The 26876-nt window shown below is 39.7% G+C and overlaps 1 protein-coding gene across 1 annotated transcript; it reads right to left on the bottom strand.

The window, feature by feature from the left end:
• Window positions 1-1587: 1587 nt before the first annotated feature.
• Window positions 1588-25650, bottom strand: ZGRF1 (zinc finger GRF-type containing 1). Its single transcript, XM_019472950.1, has 29 exons — window positions 25630-25650; window positions 25428-25508; window positions 25248-25304; window positions 24477-24662; window positions 23416-24117; window positions 21809-23309; window positions 21406-21484; window positions 20612-20717; window positions 19994-20167; window positions 19190-19292; window positions 18997-19103; window positions 18644-18794; window positions 17011-17669; window positions 15316-15454; window positions 14600-14784; window positions 13953-14140; window positions 13189-13328; window positions 11870-12016; window positions 9673-9787; window positions 8608-8867; window positions 7184-7343; window positions 6434-6511; window positions 5468-5615; window positions 4353-4480; window positions 3897-4020; window positions 3288-3464; window positions 3033-3167; window positions 2117-2378; window positions 1588-1715 (listed from the first exon to the last, which is right to left on the bottom strand). Exons 1-29 carry the CDS (start codon window positions 25648-25650, stop codon window positions 1600-1602), a joined length of 6429 nt encoding a protein of 2142 aa, XP_019328495.1. The 3' UTR covers window positions 1588-1599.
• Window positions 25651-26876: the final 1226 nt, after the last annotated feature.

The raw sequence follows: 26876 nt of genomic DNA on the forward strand, positions 1-26876 counted from the left end.
CGGGGCGGGGGGAAGCCGGCCAGGCCCCGCCGTGCCCCGAGCGGGTGAGGGGGTCGCCTGGCCGCCTTAAACCTGACGGTTCTCCACGCGTTTGTCACCTGTCAGCAGGGACATCTTCCACCGGACCAGGTCGCTCAGAGCCCCGTCCAACCTGACCTGGAATGTTTCCAGGGATGGGGCACCCACCACCTCTCTGGGCAACCTGGGCCAGTGCTTCACCACCCTCAGCGTAAAACATTTCTTCCTTATATCTAGTCTAAATCTCCCCCCCTTTAGTTTAAAGCCATTCCCCCTTGGCCTGTCGCAACAGGCCCTGCTAAAAAGATTGTCCCCATCTTACTTATAAGCCCCCTTTAAGTACCGAAAGTCTGCAATAAGGTCTCCCTGGAGCCTTCTCCTCTCCAGGCTGAACAACCCCAACTCTCTCAGCCTTTCCTCACAGGAGACGTGTTCCATCCCCCTGATCATTTTCGTGGCCCTCCTCTGGACCCGCTCCAACAGCTCCGCGTCTGTCCCATGCTGAGAACCCCAGGGCTGGACACCGTACTCCGGGGCAGGGGGGGTCTCAGCAGAGCGGAATAGAGGGGCAGAATCACCTCCCTGGCCCTGCTGCCGGCCGCGCTGCTTGCGGTGCAGCCCAGGATAGGGTTGGCTTTCTTTTTTTTTTTTATGGTCGATCTAACAAAATACAAGCATAAAGCAACAGGCCCTGTTTCTCAAAGGCAGCCTTTGCCAAAGCACCTGGGCAACAGCCTGAAAAAGCTGCCTTCGACTGACAGCTGAGAAAGCAGATAGGGTTTCAGGCGGATACTAAACAACACGTTTTGCCTTTGTTTCCAAACACAGGGGTTGTGGTTTTTTTACACATCTGTTAGCCACTGCAGAGAGTAGCTACGAAATTAATGCAAGGAAGCTGACAGACGCAATGCTCCTGTTCCTACAGGTGACGATTTTCGTACGGGTTGGGGGGACTTGCTGTCCAGTGTGAGGTGCGACTTCTCCGGCACAGGAACGCTGGGTTACGGCTCATAACGAAGGGTAAATGCCACGCTGGGGAGAAGGCAAGTTCCGCACGAACCGCGGCCTTTCCGGCAAACAGCAAGAAGGCGTCAATTTATGGCCGGAAGAATACACTTGCACAGCCCAGGCATAAACTACATTTTTTTTGTCAAGGTAGGTACCAACGAAGCCCTAGGAAACAACTCCCGTCTAGGATCAAAACCATCACCTGTCTAAAATCCAGTATCTTCTCGCTTTTTAATGGTTATAGCCATGCTCCTTCCTAGATGTGACCGATTTGTAAAGACGCAAGATGACAGAATTGTCCTAAGATACGGTATTACGCGTACATCTAATCTGAAGAATGATGAAACGCTAATAATACAATTAGGTACTTGTAAGCATAAAAGGATTTCAGTTATCAAGCAGATAAAGTCACTTTATTCATTTTTAGTCGTACAAACAAGGGGTCAAAACAGAAGTATCACTGAGATACAAAGAAAAATTCCCCGCCTTAGATATAAATATTAGATTTGCGATCGTTCTGATAATTTTTATAGACACGCAGTTCATATTTTCTTCATAAAACAGGCACTCAGTTTAGTTTTCCTTTTTCTTACTCTGTTCCTCTTCCTTCCGTTTCTCCAAATAACGCTTCAGAATGTCATTTAGCTGCTGCTCACACTGGCTTCCATGTTGTAATCCATTTTCCCATCCTAAAAGCGGCAATAAACAGGATAATTACATCTCCCTTCACAGCATCCATCGTGTGATTCGTCTGCGGCGATGCGAACGTCCGTTTCCCCAAGCCTGTCAAACGGCTGTCGTATTTCTACTGTGAAAATGGTTCTTCTTCGGAGTGCAGCCATTAACGAGATGCTTTCTTTGATCTCAACCAAGCAGGTAAACGAAATAATTACTCTTGCGGTCCCTATTCTTGCAGTGATTTTATATGTAATAAATATACTGGTTTATGTAGTAGGCATACTATATACTTTATATATTATATAGTATGTATAGTACCTCTACACTATAATATACGAAGTGTATTATACAGAGTTTAATTCAAGAAGATGAGCCGCATGGTTTCAAAAATACAGGAAAAGAAAATAATTACCTTTGCAGTGATGAATTACTCTTCCCCACAGTCTGTTCCTACTTAAACAGGCCAGATTTCCAACAATCAACAAATGCCTCTTTGCTCTCGTTAGCGCAACGTTCATCCTCTTTGCTGAGTCTATGAACCCAACTTGTCTTGTTCTTACACACGACAAAACAGCGATCTCCTTCTCGGCTCCTTGGAATGCGTCTACAGTGGACACCTGGACAGCTTTCGTTTCAAAAGCCTCCGAGCGTACGCCGCTAAGCAAATTCTGAATCTGCAGACAAACGAACGTGGATGGTGATGAGTCAGGCTGCTCACCCTTCAGTCGCTTGTCTTGAGCAAACACGCTCAACGGGGCTGAGCCTACACAAGATGCGAACTAAGAAACCAGAGAGTGCAGCGACAGTAAAACCTCAGCTAATCACAGGCGAACGCTACGCAACGAACCTGTATTTGACGAAACACTGGTGCATTCAGGGTGGCAAGCGGTGCTTTCGCTTAACTGATCGCAGCAGCCCGGGTCATGTTGTGCCTTGGGTGACTGGGTGAGGTACGACTCCAGCCTCGCTAAGCGGATGCCTCTGTCACCTCTCCTTGTCGCACGTACCCGTTTGGAACGGGCCCTAACCGATTTATGAAAATTACGTACTATTTAATTTGCCGGTTTTCCGAGTGTGCGTGTGGAAGGAAAACTACTGGAGATTTTTTTTTTTTTTAAATCACTTTTGAATTGAAAGATTTTGACTAATTTTAGAGGAAAAAATACAGATTTTTTTTTTTTTTAAAAATAAGAGAGATTATGGTAAACTCTAGTTTACCTATCCAGCATTTGTTTCTCACTTCTAGTTGACTCTTCCTAGTTGAAGTAGAGCCTATGTTTAGAATAAACAAATACATTCAAGAAAACTGTTTAATTGATGATACAAACCTTACACATCTGTGATTTATAGAGAGTAATCACACCAATTGCAGATCCTTCTATTCCACTTGCAATCAGAGACTGGATGAGCTTGACTGTAAAATGAACTTCTGCCATGTTATAAAAGCTGTTGTCTCTTTCAATCTGGAGAGAGGGAAGAAGATTTCCAGTTTAGCTCTCACAAACAGCAGAGTGCAAAAAGAAGCAGAATGGAGGAAACACTGCAATATTGACTTTTTATACAAGAAATGTTTAAAAACTTACTTGCTCTACCCCGTTAACACTATAAAAACATAGTGTTGGAAGCCAATCCAATAAAGGACTTCTGTCTTTCTCGGAAACACCATCTATCAGATGTCCTTCATAGAAGAGCTCGTTGGCTATGGCACTAATAGCGGGGTGACATCGGTACTGTGTCCGAAGAAGTATTGTTTTATGTCCCTAAAGAATTACGGTACAGAAAGCGTGACTAGGAAAAAGAATTACTAAATATTTTGCAATGCCAGCTAGGTCAAACAAGAAATAAGCGGAAGCAATTCCCGCAGTAAGCTGGCTTAACCTTCATACATTCACTTTAACGAAAGTTAGAACAAATGTAGCCCCCGATTCTTCTGCCTGGATTGAAAACTGCACAAAAAGATCGGAAGGCGGAATCCGTCGCTGTTTTTCAATCCGTTCTTGTTTTACATTTGCACGCTGACAAATTTCCGTGCGCTCTGAAAATAACATTTACAGAGAAATGCGCTAGAATGGAATCGGCTTAATTAAAAAACAGGCTGAAACACTGATCCTCTGACATCTAAACCAGAACTCTTCAGTGGACCTACAATTTCCCCCTCCACCTTTTCTAAGGATGTGGTTAGTAGTACGTACCATTGCGCAAAGCCGGTCAAAGAGAGTCTGCTCCAATCCCTTTTCATGAGCGCTCTCGGACCCTTGAATAGTTGGCGGTAATTGCTTAGGGTCTCCAACAAGGACTAGCTTTTCGCACTGAAACCTAAATAAGAATGTTAATAAATAAGAAAAAAAAGTTCTAAAAAGGATGTCAAACTATTGATAACGAAAGCGTGTGCTGTGTTTATATATCACAGACTGCTTTCTTTCAGGCTCCCTTCTCCATCGCCCTCTTTCCACAGTTAAAATAACATGGTAAACTCAAGGAAGGCACCTAAGACCAGGCCCCAATTTAAAATTACTCTTCTTGCTTTCTAAGGCGAGACCTCGGAGTTCACGTTCTTAAAAAGACATGCAAGTTTGGCCATTATTTGAGGTTGCGTCACTGCTAACTGAAAGTTATTTCTCTGCTGGAAGACAAAAGGAAGGCTGTACCTTGCGATAGGAAGGAGAGAAGCAGGTTCAGTCATCTGACTGCACTCGTCCAGCATCACGACAGGAAACTTAAGACTGTTCAGACAAGGGAACGGGCAGGCAGCACAGGTCACTCCAACCACTTTTACCTTTGTTATTAGCGAGGGGAAAACGGGTAGACAAAAAGTGAAGCTCATTTAATAGTTCATCTCTGTGCAGTACGTAACTATAGCTTTGGCTAAATGAATTTTTGGCAGTTCTCCTGCATGCTGTGTCGTACTCGCTGGGTCTCAAAAAGTTATATTCTAACTTCCAGTAAAAGGCACTGTGTATTCACGGAGATGGATCCAAGGTTACCATTTCTTACGCTTGGGGTGTTTATACGTTAGAATCATTCACGGATTCGTGTATTTTAAGACCAGACCTGGTCTGGTACAGAGAGAATTCAGATTACACAATCCTCCCAAACCTTCTGAGCCCCAGCAGCAGAAGTGCCAGCAACGACCGCTAGGAATAAGCGCAAAACCCAGATTGCTCAGATCTGCTTTGTTACAATTGCTCTACAACAAGCTGGGATTTTTTGAGTCTAGGACTGAGGAGAAAAGGCAAATAACTGGAAAGACCAGAAATTGAGAAGATTTTTCTACAGGAAGTAGTAATCTTAAAAGGTAATACTTTGCTGAAAAGTTACTTAAAATATATTTGAAATCTTCTTGGTGGTTGACACTCAACTCTAGGACAGATTTAGCTCAGTCCCTACCTTTCACCTTTATGACTATATAAATTCTAGTGTCAAGGTGACGGTGCAGACTAGCTGTGCTCAAAATTTTTTCTCCCCCCACCTTATGAACTAGATTGGTAATATTAAATTAGACTGCAGTAAAGTTCAAAGAGGGGTTCTGTCACACAATGTATCACTAAACAGGAACTGCAAGTTCAACTCGGAGAAGTCATACACAGGTAAAACACTAAGCTGTACCTGTGGAATCAGACCTGTCCTAGTCCTAACGTTCATTTTATTTTCCAAAACTAGGAGGTTGGCAGGTGTGAGAGGGGATTCCCGGTTTCCATTTGCTGGGCCTTGTGGATAAGACACAGCGAATCCCCACTTTCCCATCCCGTCACTTTGGCTGTACCTGTTGCAGTATAGTTTTATTGGTCCCCAGTTTATGTTGCTCAATACTCTTCCTTACGTATATTTTTTCAGCTGGAGTTAAGTCTTCTTTCATGAGCGCAAGCAGCTCTTTTAACTGCTCATTTTCATTTCCTGAGCCGGCATGTAAACTTCAAAAAGATTTTATAACATGCATTACAATGATTGAAAAGAACAGTGCTTTCAGTGTTTGGTGAACACCCAATATAGAAAAATAATCATACTTTATACATAACAGTACTTTACAACGATGTACTAACCTATCCCGAATCCAGCTGAGATTGAAAACGGGTATTATACCAGTCTAACAGACACACGTGTACTAAGTGACTTCCCCAAGTACACAGCTGATGTCAGAGTGGAGTAGAACCGAGAAGTTTTTCATTCTCATACCACTTTATACCCTTGGTATGCTGCTGACGCCAAGGAGTGGAAATTTAGTCTTTATTCATCTTGAACTTTACTTTGTTCTCTCAAATTGTGTTGAAAGTACTACGTAGATTGCTTACTTTTAAGTAGTTAAAGGACAAACGCCAGAATGCTACAGCAAAGATAACTTGGGTAAGTAGTACAGAATTGGTGAGTTGTTACCATTAATTCTCCAAACATTAAATTTATGATTAATTCCTCCTAGTTCTTATCACGACAGCAGTCCACATCTATTTCAAGTCTGTCCGTTTTGCTTTTCCCCTTGTGTAAACTCCCAAATCTGTAACTGCCATTATTTTCTTCTCCTCCACTACTTCCCATTTAAAAGCATTAACTCTATTCAGCAACAAGTGACATTCCCAAATCAAGGTAAAATTTCTCCACCGTGCCAGGGGGGGAAACCCTGAGACAGGCATATGACAATCACATTTTGAATGACTTCAAAATAGTACTTTTACAGCATGCATACTATCATGAATCTTAGAACCGCTTCAGATGCCTCAAAGATTAAGATTCTTACCTATGGGGAAGAATTGCTTTGGTGATTTTCCTAATACTTCCCACTCTGATAAAGTCCTCAAATCCAAGATCAAGTAGACTTCAAAGAAAAAGAGATGATACGCGTTACAGAAATGTAAAAAGAAGTTTTGAAAAAATATAGAAGTGGTTCTGAAAAGGCCAACAGACACATCAGAACGCTGAAGAACACAAACTTCTGCGATTAACCAGATGAAGTAACTCGGGCCACAATTCAAGTACATCGAAGTAAATTACCTCATTGTGATTTATCTCAAAGATGCTTAATGCCTTTATGATTCTCCTCTCAGAAACAGTCTTCCATTTCTACTTTCCTTTCCTTCCTTTATCCTCCCAAACCATGAGTTTTATTTCATGTTAGCTTCATGCTGAAGCTTCCGAAGTCTGCCTCTCCCTCTCTCTCCATGCCTCCTTCCCCTGCCCCTACTGCTACTCCCGAAAGATTCCTGAGCAATGCTACTTTCTGTCATGATGGATTTTAATAGTAAATTTGATGAGAGTAGAGCCCAATATTAGTCTCGTGTAAATTCACGCAGCTAGCCTTACGGTCTTTTAGCATATGCACGCTGTGCAAAGGAGCAAGGGTAAAATTAAAACCCGCGTGTGACACTTTCTAGGCAAAGAATGCAATCTTTTTCGAGTGTTATACTGGAAATATCAACACAATTATCTTTACAATACGAGTGCGTTATTGGCTTTGGAACAGTAGTCTGTGAAAATCTCTGTAACCTACCCCAGCAGTATCCTGTCAACGGCAACGTTAGTGGAAGAAGCAATCAGAAGTTTCCATGGAACTGGCCTTGGACCCTCCGTAGCTTCACTGCTTTCGAAGAGCCGTACTAGGAACAAGATCACAACAGACAGCAGATAGCTCTTTCCAGCTCCAAACACACCTGGTATTTTGGAAGAAAAAGCCAAAGTTACAAGTGAAAATTTTCTAGGAAGTACAGCTTTAATCAATTGTTATAACTTATCTTATGCAATACTATGCTGTGATTCCTGTAAAAACATTCCCCGTGCTTGCTTCAGCAGCTCTAAGCATCCAGGGGCAACCGGTTGCCTTACACTTTGCATTTACTGCCTGCAATAAGTTTACAAAAAACTACAGAAAAGGGGATGCTAAGGTATTTTTCCTAAATTTTCTGGTTGAATACATGCATTACTTGCTAAGGAGTCTCATCAATACATTAAAATACTACAAATACAAGTATCTGCACGCACGTCCCTCGTACTATGTCCTCAGGTACAGAATAAGGAATTTGAGAAGTGATTATTTTGGAATGACTAATAATTTTAACTAGATTAATATGCCCGACAGCCTAACAAAAGCTCAGGCAATTTAAGTCTAGTGGTAGCTGTACTAAGAGTATCATTATTGTCAACGTATTTACTTCGACAGGATCTGAAAACTTACGTTTATGGTAACTGCTTTTCAATACTAACTTAAAAGAAAAAACCCCTTTGACTAAGATGTTACTAGCTTTTTTGTACGTGTTGAAAAGGGATACAACAAAGATAGAAGTATAAAACAGCAAGTAATAAAGTGTAGTAGAAAAAATTTTATATGATAATTTAGCAGAGCTGATACATGACAAAAAGTGGTTTTAATATGAAAAGAAATAAGCAGAAGACGCTAAGAACTCTGATTTTGTGTGTAGATCTTGCTAGGAAAGACCCCCATACTTACGTAAAATCCTGCAAAAGGCAGAATGCAAATTTAAGGATCAAAAGCTCTGTGCTGATAGAATGGATGTTATAATGTCAAGGTCATTATCAGAGGGGCCTCATCCAAGAAACGAATTTTCAGGAAATGCATGAAGTACATGAAGACAGCAGCGTTACAAAAGAGTTTAAAAGGATATTCTGTACACAGAGGCAGTTTATTCAAGCTCATCTTCTGTGCTACATTTAAAATAAGTCAACATTTACCTAGTGTTGAAACCGTGTTTAGTTAGTTAGTTAGTGTTACCTGCTGAAACCAGGACACCTAGACATAAGAATCTCCCTGGAGTTGTAAATATATGATTAAGAAAACAAGTCTACTGTTTCATCACTGAGAGAATTCAGGGATATTTCACGAACGCTGGCATTACATATTAATTAGCATTTTTGCAAAGATAAAGATAGCAGCAAATTTCACAGTTATTTGCTATATACCACGTATGATTGTGATAGGGAAGGTCTGATGTTCTTCCACGGGTTTGCGGTTTTCACATGAGGTCATCATCTGAGCTATTTGAATCAGTGATGTAGCTTGATCTGGGTTCAACGAGAACGTTTGGATCATCTTTTTAGCTAGTCCCATTGCCACCTCAGTGCTGACAGGCCCATACATCATTGCGCGTTTCAGGCTGATGGCAGGTGGAATAAATTTTCTTTTGTTGACTCTATTGGTAGCATTTTCAGAATCGAAATTCCTAAGAAAAATACAATGGTCAAAAGCTGCAGTATAATACTGCATATGTGTAATTTCTATCTCATGGTTCTGATATTCTTACTCACCTGACATTGAAATGCTGAGGCTTTATGATTAACAGCTGACATAATTAAAAGTTGCTGCCCCCTGCCTCCTGACATACACCTGGGCTGTATATTCCTGCCCCTTATTACCTCCCTGGGTGACAGCTGGATCATAGGAAACAGGCTTTTGGGTTTTATCATTCTTGCTGTAGGTTAACGCTTTCCATCTGACTTACTCCAAGGCCGGGGGACTGACAGAGTGGCAGAGAACGTAGTCAGAGGTAGCAGGGATTAATTTAATTACTTCTTTTATACAGTGAATTGTAAGCAGTCTTGGAAACATCCCTATATTGCTCCGATTCTCCAAGAAAATATTTTATTTTTAGGTTTTGTGTCAAGTGACTCTAAAAATTGGGAAGGAAAAACAGTTCCACTGAACCCCTGTGAAGCATATACCTTAACTTAACACAGATCAGTCAGTGACTGTACTGTCGGTCTAATGGTCATTAATCTCTAGGTTGTAAAACGTGGGCTGCAGGTAAGTTTTAAGAAAAAAACCCTTACAATCGAATTAGAGTTAAGCAACCGATGTACGTAAATGAAAATCGCATTGTGAACAGTTCATTCCTTGCACCGTTTTTCCGATTTTAGTTTTCCTCATCCACTTTTTAATAGGGCAAATTCAACGGTATTTTTGTTGGGTTTTTTTCTGTACCTATTGCCGTATTGTATGTTCACAGCATCACTGAAACAGTAACTTACGTTTTGAGTAGATACGGTATTAGTGGTAACGTAGATGGATTGAAGTGCTCCTCCAGATTTCTTAAAGATGTAAGCTCACCGCTAGCATTACAAACCAGCAAGGCATGAACAAACACTGAAAAGGCCACAGAAAAATAAAATTGGGAAAAAGTGAAATTAGCCAAAGTTTCAAATCAGCTAGATAAATGAATTACAGAATGCCAAAAGAGTAATCAGCCTCCTGTAACAAAAAACAAGGTACCCCAATTACCACGTCTGACTGAATATTATAGATGAGGAGAGATCTATTAGCCCTTCTTCCCAAGGTGCGTTATTTGGAAGGATTTGTGATCCCAACATTAGCAACCTTCTGGGAAGGAAGCTTAGATAAAAATCCTTACTCGTTTTAGAAACACTCGAGATATTTAGAAGGCTTTGGAATTTAGGAGGTGAAATTTCTAAGTAAACCGTCTGTATCACAATGGCTAAGCAGATGTTTTCTTCAAAAAGGCAAGACGGGAACAGAAGAACACCTCCAGTGGGCCAGACTCAAGTTCCATCTAGCCTACTTCCAAAGTGTACAAAAGTGGGCGCCTAGGGGAGAGTCTAAGCACAGAACGGGTATTCAGTTATATTTTTCTGAATTCACTGCCAGTTTCCTAAGGTTCTGGGGCTCAGGGATTGCCTAAGTAACGGGTTTCTAATATGTTTAGTAACCCACATACCTCTATTTTGGTGTTGTTTATCACTGCCACCAACTAAACATTACTTAAAGCTTTATTTTCATACAACTTAGGGTTTTAGTTTTGTAATGGTTACAGAATTATGAAATAATCTGTATTTATGATCACAAAGAAAGTTAGGACCAAAAATTTCCCAAGAAAAAAAATAAAATGCCATGATTCAACAGCATTAAGACTGAAAAGCGATGTATTAACTCTTCCAGACCCTGACTGCTCGAGAGATCCAGTCCTGCAATTCACACTCGGGGAACAAACAAAACCAAACCTCCAATTGCATTTGAAGCCCATGATTTTGATAGCATGTGTGCCCAAAAAGGACTTGTGTGCCATTGTATTTTTTTTTCCTCTGTATTTTTTAGTCTTCTGAATGTAATTCAGACCAGGAGTTTAATGTGGGCTCACTGAATTGTGCTTTGCTGGAACTCTCCCCCTAGTGATTACGTAGAAAGCCTAAAAAGACTAATTTGTTAACTTAAAACACTCAGTTTACCTGCTTAAGGTTAAGTGCTATGAATAAAGCCTTTTGCGATCAAGCACACAATTTTCATACTGCATTAAAAGAAAGTAAGCAGAGGTATAATATTACTAGCTCCAGAATGACTACATAATGCATTCTTTATCTTTCTTTTACAAAAAACCCAAAACGAAACCAAAACTTCAGCTCAGTTCAACAGCAAAAATAAGAGACTTTTGCATCATGTTTGGCAGCACATTTGTCATTTTTCTGTGACGTCTGTAGCAGACCCACACTGTTTCTCTCTGCACTTAAGGCCCACTAACCTTACTGTTTCCAAAACACCGATGACAAATATTACAAAAATACCCCAAACAAAAATGTTAAAGCCAAAAAGGAAGGACGGCTGCAACTTAGTTGGGAACAGCTTGCTAAAGAATAAAAAGGTCAGCAGTTCACTAAAAGCCGTCAGTGCTAGGTTTAGTAATATTTTCTTTTTAAAATACAATGATGAAAATAACTAAAACTAGACAGATTTGTTCCTTCTGAATTTTGAAACTCAGATTTTTTTAGTCATTCTAGACTGTAGCAACAAAGGCACAGAAAGGAGCGTTGGGACAGCCAAATCACAGATTTAATACATGGCTTTTTATATAAATACAAATTTCCCATAGTGAGTTGTTGGGGGTTTCTGTTTGTTTTTCAAGGACAGTAAGAATGTATTCCTGTTAGCTACAGGACAGTCAATTTGCACTCTATATTATATTATTTACTACATTATGTATGTTGTCCTCATTTCTTCATCACCCGTTTAGAATTTCTTACCAGCTACTTCGCAGGTTTAATTGCATCAAGTACTGTATTCAAATTACATATTCAAAGATACAAGGAAAAAAAACCACTGTGAATAAAATCATGTATTAGATTGGAGAAATTCTAATCTCATCCTTCATTTTGCTGGCCAGATTTTTCCCTCGATAGTTGCTTCCCACAATTCTGAATTATTTGCTGTAGAACTCACTATTTGATCGCCAGTTTGAGGGACAGTAGCCTTTCAGTGGTAGTAATTCTACTTCGTTGTTGGAGGATGGTCCAAAGAAAGCACTATTTGCAATGAAAGTGTCAAGGGGATCAAAGGTCAGAGTCTTCGAAACAACCCAAATATCATCTGTCAAAAAAATACAGAATTCTCATAAGCTGCTTCTACTGCTGTCTTTTAAAAGAAAATGAAGCTGGACAAAGTAGCTCAGCATTTACTACGCTGCAAATTAAACCACCGCTAACGTGAAAGTAGGGGGTATTCGAACGTCCTAAAAAAGTGTTAGTTCAGTTCTAAAAGACTGGATAAATAATTTGCAATTCTTCTAGTACTTACTGTCTGATGGTGCACTTAGCAGCGTTTGACTTCTGACAAATCTGAAGTATTACCAGTTTTGAGAGTATTTGGAACAAATCACTGCAGTATACGACAAATCTAGTTAACCACGCTTTCGCCAAAGAAGAGCAAGTACTGAAATAAACGTATGCTTTCCCTTCCCTTTCAAAACCAACACATACTGGAGCCTGCAAGTCTTCTGTTTTATTTGGCACACCTGATGAGGCTAAAGCTCACTGCGCTATTCCTATACCATATATTGCAGAGCACGGCAAGGGAGATTTCAAAGTTGGGAGCAATAATGGTGCATACGTATTTGCCTGTAACAAAAGTGATCAAAAATTATCATACACAAGTAAAAGTTTTGCCCATGCAGAGCTTCAGAATTTCAACTTACAAAACCCTGATTTGTTAGAACATTTCGGTCTGTACATGAAGTGTGCGCAGACAGACACGTTTGTTTCTGCCTAATTTCCTTTGTATCATTTTCCACAGCAAAGTGAACGAACTATGAAGATATGGGTATCAATTCAAAAATTCTTGAAGTGAAATGAACTATCTGGATCAAATCACTGAAAGCTCTCCGACTTTGTGACATTTCAATAATTTAGAAGAGATACGCAACAACTACTGAAACACGGATTTTTCACTGAAAAACCGAATCACGTTTTCCTTAAATACCATCTATTTGAATACTGGGCTTTCCTGAAACGTCACGATTCACAGATTTAATACACTCCAAACCCAAGGACATGGAATTTATATTTTTGTAAGGTAGTTGAACATTTACAAGAAAAGATGAATTAATGAGATACTTCGTTGCCCTTCTAGAATGAGAATTGAATTATCAGGGCTGTCAGGAGTTTAAAAATAGGATTCAGTTTTTCTCTTTAGATTACAAATTAAAACTCTAAAAAGGCACAACATGACACGGACAATTATTCTGATGCTTAAGATTTTCTTACCTTTGCTATACAGAGAATAATGCTCCTTTCTGCTTAGTCTGAGGTATAATTTGGTTTTGGAATCGCCATCGAATCTGGCAGGTGTATTCATAAGTTTCTTGAACTTACTACACCGCTGTGTTTGAATTTCAAAGGCTTTCCTGTTAAATTGTAATTTTAGGAAGAAGTATGTAAACAATTGGCACATTTTGGATTCACCACCAAAAATAAGAACGCTCCACAGATTGGACCAAATTATACAGCGCAGATCATAGAATCATAGAATAGTTTGGATCTTGGTGGTTGTTCATCATCTTACATTACCAAGTTTTAAATAGGTTTATCTTGATTGCAAAATACTTCTCTCATATTCAACCATAATTAAATCGTTTCCCCTACAGTTAAGCAGCACAGAATAGCCTTCGATACAACTACTAACATTAGAATTAGAATCGCTAAGAGAATAAATCAAATTCTCTTACGAAAGATTAAACGGACAGTAATTCAAATGCAACTATCATAAGGGATTTCATTAAGCAGTTGATCAAGTTGCTGGTAAGCAGTTTTGATTCTTGCTGAAAAGAGTGCCGACCTGAAATGCCATTGCTGTGAATATTATTCCTTCGCTAATTTGGCTTTTACATTTCTACACGGAACTGTAGCCTCTTTAAACACAGTTAGTGAAAGTGTCCGTTAAATGCTGCTGAAATCCAGAGCTACTGGAATTTTTATAAATCCTGCAATTCACATAGCACTTGTGAAAAGCGCATAGCGTTTCAGAATACCTCACCAAAAGCTGGCATCCCTCATAGAGAGAAATCTTTTGACTTCTGAGGTATGTCCCAATACTTTTGATATCGTGAAGCACTACGCTAGGTGTGGATTTTATCCGTGCGGGGTTCACATCTTCTATCCACTTGAAAAACGAACACTGCTCAGCCTTTGGGGCATCACAGGTATAGAACAAACGACCCTAGGAAGGGAGGCAGGAGGGGAACAAAAAAATACCATTAGCACGTTAAAACAAACAAGCAACAAAAAATGTAAAGCAACGGACCGGTACTCCCTGCTATAGAAACAATCAGATAGACACCTGTGTTTTCACTACGTTTGGCTGAAAAACACAAGTGTGTTCCCAGAACTCTCAGCTTCTGGAGCCAGTGTGTGTAATCATACCTTACAGAAATCCCATATAACCTAGAAAATTAGAAATTCAGGTCTTTCTCTCTACATATGTAAAGCTGTTTCTGTACAGAGAAATCATCAATTCTGGACACTAGTGGCTACTACAGCTGATCTTAAAAGCCATCTCTAGAACACATCCCTTTAACCTGCAATTGTAAATCATACAGAATTGCCCTGTAATTGTTCACACAATATGGTCTATATGCCAAACACCCCAAACTGTAAACAAACAAGGAATAAACAGCACCTTGTTTTGACCTTCTTTTTTAACCGTAACAAGCTTAGCAGGATGCATGTGATTGCAGAGTGGAACGCAGCTTTCTTTGCTCTTACTTTGCCCATCTTTCAATGAAGTGTAAAATGATATATCCACTTTTGAAAGAGCACTGTGTAATCTTTGTGACAACTCAAATAGCACTATGTTTAATTGCTCTTGACATAGAAAGGAGAATAGAGGCATAATTAGTACAGCCTTAAAATGGTTACACAAGTACACAACATTCAAACAAATACATTTGCATGTGAAACTTTCAATCCCAAATCTAAATCAAAATATTTAATGAGAGTCCTAAAAGAAACCACGTGACCTGCAAAATTCACATATTTCACGTGCAATTAATTTGTTCTAACTGCCTTCCTTGCATTCAAATCACATTTAAGTATATGACTCCAAACGATCCAAACACTAAGTAACTGGGCGGGGAAGCTTAGATAGGAATCTAAAGACTGGTAAAGAGGCACAAGATTACGGAGTTGAACAGAAGCGTACTGGTCTTCTGGTTTGTCTTTGCAATTTTGGGTATAGACTGAACATTTTCAGTATATATATCCAAAAGCAAATGCACACAGTTGTTCCAACAGATGATGTTGACGACCTCTCTCCCTCTCATCCTGCTTTGTGAAGTTTCAGAAATACACTGTTTAAAAAAGACAGCATTTTACATAGCGTGGTGTTGGACGTACCTATCAGAGCAGCTTTAAAAATCTGTTTGTAGTGAACGTGAGACTGAAACACAGTTGGTATGGACATCTTTCTTTTAGGAAGATTAGCATATTTTACTTTATCCACATTAGGAAAAGACAACTCAGAAATCGTTATGTCCTAAAAAACAGAAAAACAAACCATTAAAACTTGCAAAACCCTGATTGAGACAAATATTGATAAATGGCTACTGTACAGATATGCCAAAACCTATCCATTTTTCTCCTCTTTTTCCTTTTTTGCTTTTATATATTGTGCTCTCATTAGTAAGTACAACTAAACAGAAAAAAATCAGGGCCTCATTCTGCAACCAGAAGTTTCAACGTGCAGACTGTCAATGAAGAATCGGTTTTCTAAAAGCAAAATACAAATCCCCTTCACCACAAATGTTTGCAGGCTTCGTTAACTGCAAGTACAGGAGCACGTGTTCAATAGGACTGCCAACAGGAGTAAAATTAAGTATAGCTGGAGCTGCAGCATAGAGCTTGGACTGCCATTTAGGATGTACCATGAAGTTAAAATTTGCCCCTTGACAAAGAGCCTGCATTTATAATAACGCAGGTAATAATTACACAATTTACTCTAAAGCCTTTGAAAGTCAGAATCATGTTTTCAGCCCTAGACGTGGGGAAGGAGCACACAAACCCCATTTTTAACACCCTTTCTGCACAGAAATAAATCCATCAGATGAAACTATAGCAACGGTAGTACAAGGCTAGGGAAGGAAGAACCAGACTAGAGAGCTTTGGGGAAAGCGTGCATACCACAAGCTATTCCTGTGCCTGCCATCCCAGCTAGTCCTGAGGAGCTTCTTCCACCTATCTACACTGCAGTGGGCATCATATTGGTAACCCTCTTCATAAGCTTTTTGAAATCCAATATATATGGATAATTTTTTTTATATATCTATATAAACACACACAATGTGTATACACCAGTGTGTATACGAAATATACTAGTTATTTCCACACCTCTATTTCACATGAATATTTTACTGTACAAACAGTTTTAAAGAACTAGAAAACACAGCATACTAAGTGTGCGTCAAAAAAAGGGAAAAATCTAACATTTTCACTCTCAAACACAGCCATTTGACAACTTTTAAAACCTGACATGGTTGGTTTGAGGATTTCTTCCAATTTACTCCATTTGTTTAAGACGGTCTACTGGTCATAAAGAGCTGTGCTAATTTTTTAGGTGCTTATTCAATGCCATAACTTACTTTTCCACAATTAAAACTGAAGAAATTTAAAATATTTTAAAATCAGAGACTATGTTTTGAAGCAAGATATGGCTGTTCGTTAAAACGATGCTGATTTCACAATTAAGAAAAACACTTACTGAAAACACGTTCTTACCAATTATAGATGACAAAACAGCCCAACAGCTTTTATTTCATCTTCCTGCCATCAACATTCAGATTAAAAATCTAAATCTGGCACTGCGTGCGCCAAGGAATTACCTTTACAAAGGATTCGTCACAGCACTTAGAGAAAATACATTAGCAGCTGCTGTTCTGTAGCTGAGACTCTTTTGTCTACGTTTCTACGTATGCAGAAACATCTCATCCAATCATACTGATAATATCTTGCAGGAAATCAGATAAATGCAGTTACTTTGTCCAGAAAAATGTGTTTCTGTCACTTATAACTGTATTTGCTTGAACAGTTACACACCTGGCTGTCTCCTCTTACAGTGTGGCAGCTCAGATGACTTAACACCTTTTGTGTTGCTTCAGTCAAAGGTGTCTGACTTAAGTGCAGAGAAAGTAACTTCCTCTCTGAAATCAAATCTTGGTTGCTGGTATTTGCACAGCATTTACCAAGCGCGCTCTTTGCTGTCAGTAGAGGTGCAGAGCCGGGAGCACTTTTATTCACAGCACTGCTCTCTCCTGTGTCACCCAGCGGCATTCCAAGGGCGTTCTCAGCACAGATGTCATCAGTCATGTCCCTGTCGTCGCTGTTTTGAGTTATCAAGTCACACTGAGCGCTGTTTTGGTATTTTAGCCACTTGCTTTGTCTATATTGTGAAGTCACATTAGGGAACACTGGCTGTACAGATTCCCTTTGTCTGTCTTCCGTATACTCTCCAAACACAGAGGTTTCATAATTTCTGTCCTCGGGGCCAAAAGCACTAATAGGAAATACCGCTGACTTGTTGCATAAATTGACTACTGAAGAGCCGAAAGATTGCTGGACCTCCTCGCTGTCAGTTGGATAAACTGCGTCAGGAATCTTCTCAGTGGCAGGAAGAGTGACAAATGGAGTTCGTGTTTTAACCGTAGGTTTGAATCTTGAGAGGTTGCATTCCTCTGGATAGCTGGATCTCTCCCGTGCTGTAGGGCAAATACATCTTACAAGCAACTTGTAGCACTTACGGGTGGCACATTAACTTCAGATGTACAAAAAACTAAGATAAGGAAAGAATTCTGAGCTCTTCCTTTTACGTCCTGTCTTCTAACTGGCAAGCTCTTTGTATCGCGCCTGTGCAGTACCACACTACATTTCCATCTGACATGAGTGATTTCAACTGTGATTCTTTTAATACTTAAATCGCTGTATTCGGAACACATTTCTGCAGGCGCTCTACTCGTATAAAAGAAAATGTTTGGTAGAAATTATTTAAACATTATTGTGTTTTGGAGGTCATTAATCTGATATTCTTGGTAGGTCAGTGACAGCTACCAACTGGAAAAAACAGCTTAACATTTGCTCCTTTTTCCTAAAAGATCACCCACAAAACTGCGTAAATTAATATTAACCAATGTAGATAAATAGGCTTCTAGCACCACAAGCATCCTTTTGACTAAATTCACTATCAATAACAAATGACAGTCATTGATAGGTGTCAACTGGAAGCGGGTCAGAGGACAGCTGAATATGGAAGAAAACTAAAAGCAGGTAAATAAATGAAAACATTAGTATGAATTAGAAGCTTAGCTTACAGCCTTTCCCCACATCCCCAAACTAGAAGCCGATTTTTCTTTATAACATTAAATCACTCTTCTGAAGTCTCTTTCAGGAGAATATAATTGGGGGGCTAGGGGGGAAGCATGGAATTCAAGGCTAATTCAGCTGATTTGGAAAACACTGTTTAAAATCGTGCTTAAAAAAAAAAATTAACACCCCCCTGCTATGAAAAACGTGTGACAAACACAAATCAAACTCTGTAGTTACCCAGACATATCTCAGTGTATTTCAGCGCCCAGGGTAACTGTCTTTTGTAGTGCAACTCGCTGTGCTCCAAAAATCCTCAAAGATTTTCTCGCAAAAATATTGTAAAGTGCAATTAGAAACTATAATTTCTTACTGAAAAAAAAATCTGAAATTTCTGGTTCACTTGGCAAGATCCTGTGTATCAGGGGCTCCGGGATGTCTCCAATAGTTTCCTCACTTCGTGAAGCTGGAGAAATTGTAGAGTCTGGATCAAGTGAGGAAGTCAGTTCTACTGATGAAATCATCTACAGATGAAGAATTAACATGTCAAGTGAATGACGAAAAAAAACTTGATTATAGCTCTTTTGTCACTATTGTCTCTCTCATTCTAAACAATTGAAATCTCTCTCAGAGTTGAGATAAAACAGTTTCAAAAATAAGAAATTGCTACCATGCACACACAAGAAATGAAGCCAAAGAGATCTAGAAGAGACAGTCAGTTCACACCTTGTCAGGTTCCCATGAAGTCCACTGTGTTTGTCTCAGATCAGAATGTGAAGGTGCACCTGACGTTGTCCATGGTGGAACTTCAGAAGACACATGCAATGCCGACGCTAGGAAAAATAGGCGAAGGACAGAAATCATGCAGAATAACTGTTCTGAGGCCGAGTGCTGCCATTCTACTTTTACTTTCACTTACGGGACTGATCTGTTCTTGACTCTTTAATAGTGTTAGACTTCTTTGGAAAATTCTCTTTGATAAAGTTGATATCATCCTCATGAAGACTTCTTGAACCTGGAGACTTTACCAAAAAAGTATAAGTAAAAACTTGTTAGAAATTAAACTGTTTATCCTCTATATAAATATTATCTTTATGTGAATCTTATTTCTAAATATCTTATTTCTAAATCTTATTTCTAGATGGAATTCTTCAGTATCTCTAGCCCATTCTTGAAGTAAAAAATGAAATAGCAATTCTCTTCCATTATTTTAAACACTGAAATACATACCGCATTAGAAAAAAATATTTTATTTAACGTTGCGTGCCATGTTTCTTTGCATCCAGGAGGAACAGAATCATAATCCGAGAGAAAGTTTTAACCCTTGCTTTGGAACTCCTTAACAATTATATACCGAATTTCAAATCCAGCTGAGGTGAATATTATACTGCCAACACCAGGAAACAATCATTATAAAAGCCCTCTGCCACTTTTCTCCAGAAGAAATCTGTTCAATATCCCACATTATGACCATGTACATTTTTCAAAGTGAAACTGATCAGAGGAAAAAAAACAAGTTACATCTTGCAAATGCATACTCACATAAAGGTGAGTAACAGTAATTGTCTAACTGCAAGGTTTTAACCTCAAAGCGCTACGTTCCGTTCTAAGTGACTTTGATATGATTGTAGTGTTCCAAAAATGAACTCTCTTTTATCCTACATTTACAGGATACGTTCTTGCACTAAGGTTAGTAAGAATAATTTTGAAAAAATTGTTTTACCTGTCTGAAATCAGAAAGGACATCGTTGCTTGAAAACAGGGGTGACAAAAAACTCTCAGCTGCAAACTCCACGTTATCTGGGTACTGCTGCCATCCTAGCTGTGAGCAGGGAGCTCTCAACATTATCTCACTAGCTGCCGATCCCTTTACTTGGTGCCCTTGAAACGCAACAGGCTACGCGATATATTGGAATTATCATTAACTGAAAAGAAGTACTGTTCTGGAACTATCTACAGTCAATAAAGGTACTTTTCATACATACAAAAATAATCTGTTGGAAGCTGCAGAAGAGAAAAAAAATAATCTATGCTTTTCTCTCTCTTTCTCTTGCACTCCTGCAACTCAGCAGCAATAAAGTTTTTGCACAAATCTCTGTCAACAGCAAATCGATATACTGATGTAGTATGTTTAGTCTTCTTTCTGTATTGTAAAATTTGAGTTTAAAACTCTCAGCGGAAAACTTCCCACAGACAAGTGTACTAAAAAGCGGTGAGAAGCCCATTATGAGACTGGTTAAATATTTATTAGGACTTACTGTAATATATTGCAAATAGTAAACCATTGAATTGAAATTTAAGAAACACTCTTCATTCTGCTTCAGTTCCACAGAAATTGTACCTTTGGTTGGCAGTCAGATGTCCTAGGGTCTCTTTGGGCCGCCGCTACTGGTAGAATACCTGCCTCTGTTTTCTGTAAGAAATTGTCCACACAGTTGGGCCGCATATGAAAGTATCAAAAGCTAATTAGTCTAACAGTTTAATAACTGTTTAAAGTGAAAAGTTAAGCTAAGAAATCTCTTGTATTTATATTTTAAATTACTGCCTTTTTATTTGGAAGCCAGAATAATCCATGATAGGATAAGAAACTATATTTCCTTTTCAAATGGGACAGGAAAAAGAGAATAATTTAATCTAAAATCTTTCTTTCACTTTGGACGGATTGGAAGAAAAAAACTATTAATAGCATTGGACAAAAAAAAACCAACCCCAAAAACCCAATGTGGAGCATCAAGCACAAACAGATTTGCCAGTACATTTCAACCCAAGTGCTAAAATTCCTAGGAAAGCCACGTGTTCAAAAAGATAGTGAAAGAAAAGAAAAAATAGATGGTAAAAGAAGATGGGGTAGGGAAGGAGAAGCACCAGACATACTAATGTGATATTAAACATAACTAAATATTACAATTTGCATTAAGTTTCTTGTCATACATTAAGCCTCCTGAACATTTATTGGCAATAGGGTCTGCAAGACGACATCTTCTGTTTACTACCAGCTGCTTAGTCGATGCCTCTAAGCAATTTCTAGCTCAACCTCTACAGTTTCATAAACCAAGAATTTTATTCAAGAAGCCTGGTGGAAAATGAATTTAGCTTGTACAGATAGATATACGTAGTCAAAAACTGGTTACCATAAGGCCAGAAGAATCAAAGTATGAACAGGAAGATGCCTGTATTCTTTCCGAGTAAGGCATTTCTGTAAACTGTTTTATAGCTACAAGAGATGGAAAAGCATAGTAAGTGACAGTTACAGTATTCTTTTTACATGAAAACCCCTGAATATTTACCGGGCTTGCAAACCTTACCCATGCAAATAATTGCACAGTTAGGATTTCACTGAACTAAAGCGAACAAAGACGCAGACTTGGAGCCCACATTGTTGCTTTAAATACTAAAAATTGCATGAGGGAACCTTTGTAACACACCACTCCAAAAGTATGGTTTCTGAATATGAATTGTCTAGCAGGAGAGATAAGAGTACAGCAGTCAAATAGGTACAGTCATACAGAATTCACTTTAACTCAGAAGGTGACCTAACCTTCGTCTTTCACAAGGGGTTCAAATATCTCTTTAGAAGTCTCTGCTTCATATAATATGCTATTATTTTCCTCCATCTTTTGTAAGCTTTCTAATGCTGTGCTATGTTGAGTCAAAGCTCTTAGAAGAGCGATACTGTTTACCAAATCAGGAAGATCTGATGAATTTTCAGCCATTGCCGTGCATTTCAGGCAATCCATTCCTATTCTTTCACCTTTGCAGGCTTCATGAAAGGCATTTATGCTCCCTACATTTTCAAACTCAGTTTCACCTATTGCCGTTTCCTCTGGAGATGAATGGCTTTTTCCTAAAGGATAGAGAGAACTTCTGGAAATGAGAGTATCTTCCTTATGTGAAACGCCAAATACCTTTTGATGGTCTTTGGCAATATACTGGAATGAGCCATAGCTAGGATCTGATTTTCGTGACAAAGCCAGCAAAGGACTACCTGGTGTAATGTCATCACTCTTAGTACCCCAGCAGCGCTCTAAATCAACATCTGGGGATTTCATGCATCCAAGCTGTATAACATCTTCTTCGGTCCTTTTGTCCATTGCAGAAACTATTCTGCTGGTAGAAATACTTGAAATACTTTCAGTGTTCTGAAACATACTGCTTTTGGGGTAACATTCATCAACATTTGTGTCGCCAGGCAAAAGATCAGAGCGCTTGCGTTTTATCCATGACGTGCCATTAACGGCACGCGCTGCACAGCCATCAAGATCCTTGTTACTGTTTGTGGCTTCGGTACTTAATTGACTTTCATCAATCTCTTTTACGTTGTGTCCATCACCCAAAAGTTCCACTTCAATTCTGGTCTGGTTTGCAGAGTCTTCTGCAATTCTCCCCGTATCGCCGACATTGTTGTCGCAAAGCTGAGATGGTATACCCTCAGTGCCGTGATTTCCATCATTCTCTCCGTCAAATGTTGAGCACTTGACTACTTCTTTTCTACTGTGTGTCACTTCACAGCAAGAACGAAGTCTCAGCGCACTGTTTTGTGCTACATCTTCTCCCTTTAAGCAATCCGGACTTTGTGACAGCATGTCTCCTTCAGTGACCTTACTCACGTCTCTTTCACACAGGTCTTCATTGTCTGTGTCATTAAAATCAAAAGCCTCCATTAGATTAAAGTTAACCTCCATCACCTGTTCATCTGGATCACAGTCTTTGCCAGGCATACTTAATTCCTCCTTTACGATTCCAGTTTCGGTCAATGTTACGTCCACAGAGAGCTCCAGGTCACTAGGCAGTCTTTCTGAATTTTGTCTTGGCGGAAGCTTGCTTTGCAACCTCACAGATGAATTCTCCTTAAGGCTGTTGGTCACTGAATGCTCCCTGTATCTGGAGAGATTTTTTTCAAAGGTGATTGGACTTGCTGAACACGGAACGTCACCTGAGGATGGGACAAACTGACTGTCACTCATTCTACTCGTGGGTTCGGGTAGGAAGGAACTATTTGTATTGCAGGAATCTCGTAAATCTTGGCTTAAATTATTTGCCTTTTTGTCATGTCTCTGTCCCGTGACTTCTTCGTCACAGTGGGTTCGGTAGGAAGGAACTATTTGTATTGCAGGAATCTCGTAAATCTTGGCTTAAATTATTTGCCTTTTTGTCATGTCTCTGTCCCGTGACTTCTTCGTCACAAGGTTGTTCAGCTGAATTTAGAAGCATTTCAGGATTCCATTCCTTTTTATCATTTACAGTTCCCTTCGTAAAAGGCAGGTGCCGAGTATTTTGAATGAGTCTTTTGGCAGGGTTGCCTGAAAAAGCAGGTAGGATTGTGCTTTTTTTGTTATATAAACTACCTGCGTTTTCTGATGCCTGAAACCGAGAAAGACATTCTGTGACTTCAGACGTTGTTTGCTCTCTGCATCCTTGTGTTGGTTTAGACTTCAAAAGAGCTATTATCTGAGCTGTGCTCCTGATGCTGTGTGACACCGTCCCGTGACCGGCTGTCTGACTACTAGATTCGGCGTGCCCAGTAATTAGAGGAGATTCTGGCTTCGCAATGGACTGATCAGAGTTTCGCTTCTCTGTCTCCTCCCATCTGTCAAGAAACGGAGCTGAAAGCAGTGAGGAGAGAGACATGCGTCCTCTATCCTTATCCGCACACGCATCTTCATGAACGTCTGCGGATAGATTTGTTTCTGCATCCTTCTTGCAAATCGTAGAAAATAATGGAGAGGTAACATAAAACTTGGATGGAAAAGTACCCTGACACTGCTTAGATGAAGGCAACGCTGTTGGTTTTTCTCCATCTTCCATTGCTGATATTTTCTTTTCAACTTGGCGTGGCCCTTGGAAACCCTAGGAGAGACATTTTAAATTAATTCTACTCAGAAAACAACTTCACATTTTGTAATCAAATGTTGAAAATAGGGCATGCTCCGTAAAATACATTCTGATCAAGTAGCACATGATGATTCCACAGGTGTATAGAAATAGTCTCAAGCCCTTGCGATTTCCACTGCAGCCTTAGCAATAGTACACCGAGCAGATTTAGTAAACTCTGGAAAAAAGTAGCTATACCGGTAACGTGTTCTGGCTTACAGTTCCAAAAAACCAGGAAGACATGATCTATATACTTACTACTCACTAAAAGATGTGCCCTTTGTGTTTTAAAATGCATGTTAACATCAGACATAAGTTTTGAAACAAAGACATACTGTAAACTTCCTTTTCAAGCCAACAGACAGATGTCTTGGAGGCAGAACACCGGGTTTTACACCATTTCTATCCACCGCTGGAGCTTCTGCTTTCCCTGGCTGATCGTCAAAAGTTTTTTCATTCACTTTCACTGCTTCGACTGTGATCAAGTACCGTTCACTTTCTAAATTATCTCCAGCATTCACCTGGAAAAGAGAAAGCAGCAGCGTGTACATAATAGTGCTATAAAAGAAACGAGTCTGCTAAATGCTTTTATGTAAAAATTTCAGAAATTTACACCCAGTGTATCACAGCTGCCATATAAATACTTGGATTAAAATATACATCTACTAGAAAGCATTAGCACTTTGCTTCAGATTATGCTTATTTAATACATCACTGTGTTACACTGCTTTAACCCAAAAGGAATAAAATTCTGTCAATCCTCTACATCGGTTCTGGAAAAACAATATTTATTTATTTATTCTTTATTATTTATTCTATTTATTATCAATAAATAGAAGCTGTTTTCGCTTTTGATTATTTGCATTGCAGCAGACTTTCATATCCACAGTAAGTACTACCTTCATTACCAAACAAGGGTTTGAAATGCTTCCTGAAACAGCAACCACAATCATAAGCATAAAAATAGATATTTTTTTAAAATCAATACAAACAAATCCAAACAAAATATACCTGAGATTTTATAAAAATACTCTCCAAACATTGGCCTTTATCATCAAACAAATATTTTTTTAAAATCAATACAAACAAATCCAAACAAAATATACCTGAGATTTTATAAAAATACTCTCCAAACATTGTCCTTTATCATCAAACAAGATAGCCTGCAATGAAAAAACAGAATTCTAAATAACTAATTCTATTTCACAGATCAACTAGATTGCCACCGACAGTCCAGCAGTAGCAGATGATATTCAATCCAACGGTATTAAATCTGAGTTGTTCACCTTATTTCCGCCAGCTCTAATCCTCAGCATTCCATCTTGCCACGTTTTTGATTTTTTCGTTTTTTGGTGAGTGTATAATACCTGTTTTAAATGTGTAAAATGTGGAAATAAGAAGTAGTAAGAAATGTTGAAATAATACAGCAGCTACAGCGCCTTTTAGTTTATTTCTACTTAGCGGTACACAGTGTTAAAAATCACTTACAGTAAATTCTTGAGAAGCCATTGCTTTGGCAAAGCAGTCATCCAAGAGCTTATTTCACAAATATTCACATCTTCATACAGCCTGGGAGACAGGGAAACGTTCAGAATCTACCAGAGTTGTGAAGGAAATGTAGCGACGAAAAAATAGATGCCAGTTGACGGGGTTTTTTTCCCCCTCAAAAGAAGAGAGCTAAGTGCAAGACAACGTCAAAACAGTGGGGTCTCACTGATGTGGGCATTTTAAAGGGAAACCTCGAAAATAATCTAACAGAAAGACTACCGGTAAAAAATAGCTTTTTTAGAGATGCCAATGTATTTTCTAACTTTCAGGGAAATTCATTCGTTTAAATGAACGGCTGGCAACTCTGAACACTCCAGTGATCATACTGCTATTCAGAATTAGCAAATTACCCTAAACACGTTTACTTGCAGAAAAAAAAAAAACCCAAAACCATAGAAGCTACTAACAGAATAGTTTTGTCGCAAGTTTATTGACTCTGGACTCGGTCATGCATGCTTAATTCACGTTAACTGACTCTCAAAACCAGCTACCCGTGAAGTCAAGCCTCTTTACATATTTCAGGGCAGATCACAGCGACTTTTAAAATAGCCTTTGATGATGAAACCGGGCACAAATCACGATCAAAGCAGCTCATCGCCAGAAGCCGTGACTTACTGCTGTACGTACCGGCTTACGACGACCGGTACCCGCGATTTGCGTCCGTGTTTGGAGGGCTGCACTTGCGAGCTCGGCGCGATCCCTCAGCAGCACTGCGACGAGAAGGATCGCAAGAGACAGGGGAAGATGTCGGCGAGGCTGATACTGCGGATTAGCGAAAAAAAAAAAAAAACCGTATTAAGGAGGGAGAGATCCACGCCCTTTCTTTCGGCTGCCACCCTCCTGGCAGCCCCCGGGTGTTTAGTGAGGTGCGAAACCTTGGGAACGCACCCTGGAAGGACACAGAACGACTCCTTCAGCTGTTCCGAGCGTCAACGCTTGCCGTAGTTCAACGGGGAACGCCGTGGGAACGGGGGTGAAGGGGAACGCTGCTAGCGCGCGTTCACACAGACCCGCTAAATCCGCTCTCTCCACGCCGCCGAGACAGGCCCGCTGAGCCCTTTTTACCTCATCGGCCACAAGCGTTTCCCTTCAGCGCGGCCGTGTTTCATCCCAGGCCGCCGCCGCTTCCCAGGGGGCTCCGCTGAGCTACGCCGAGCGCATCCCCGCGGCAGGGCGGGCTTGGCTTC

The sequence above is a fragment of the Aptenodytes forsteri genome, unplaced genomic scaffold (assembly GCF_000699145.1).
Source record: "Aptenodytes forsteri isolate BGI_AS27 unplaced genomic scaffold, ASM69914v1 Scaffold326, whole genome shotgun sequence".
Taxonomy (NCBI): Eukaryota; Metazoa; Chordata; class Aves; order Sphenisciformes; family Spheniscidae; genus Aptenodytes; species Aptenodytes forsteri.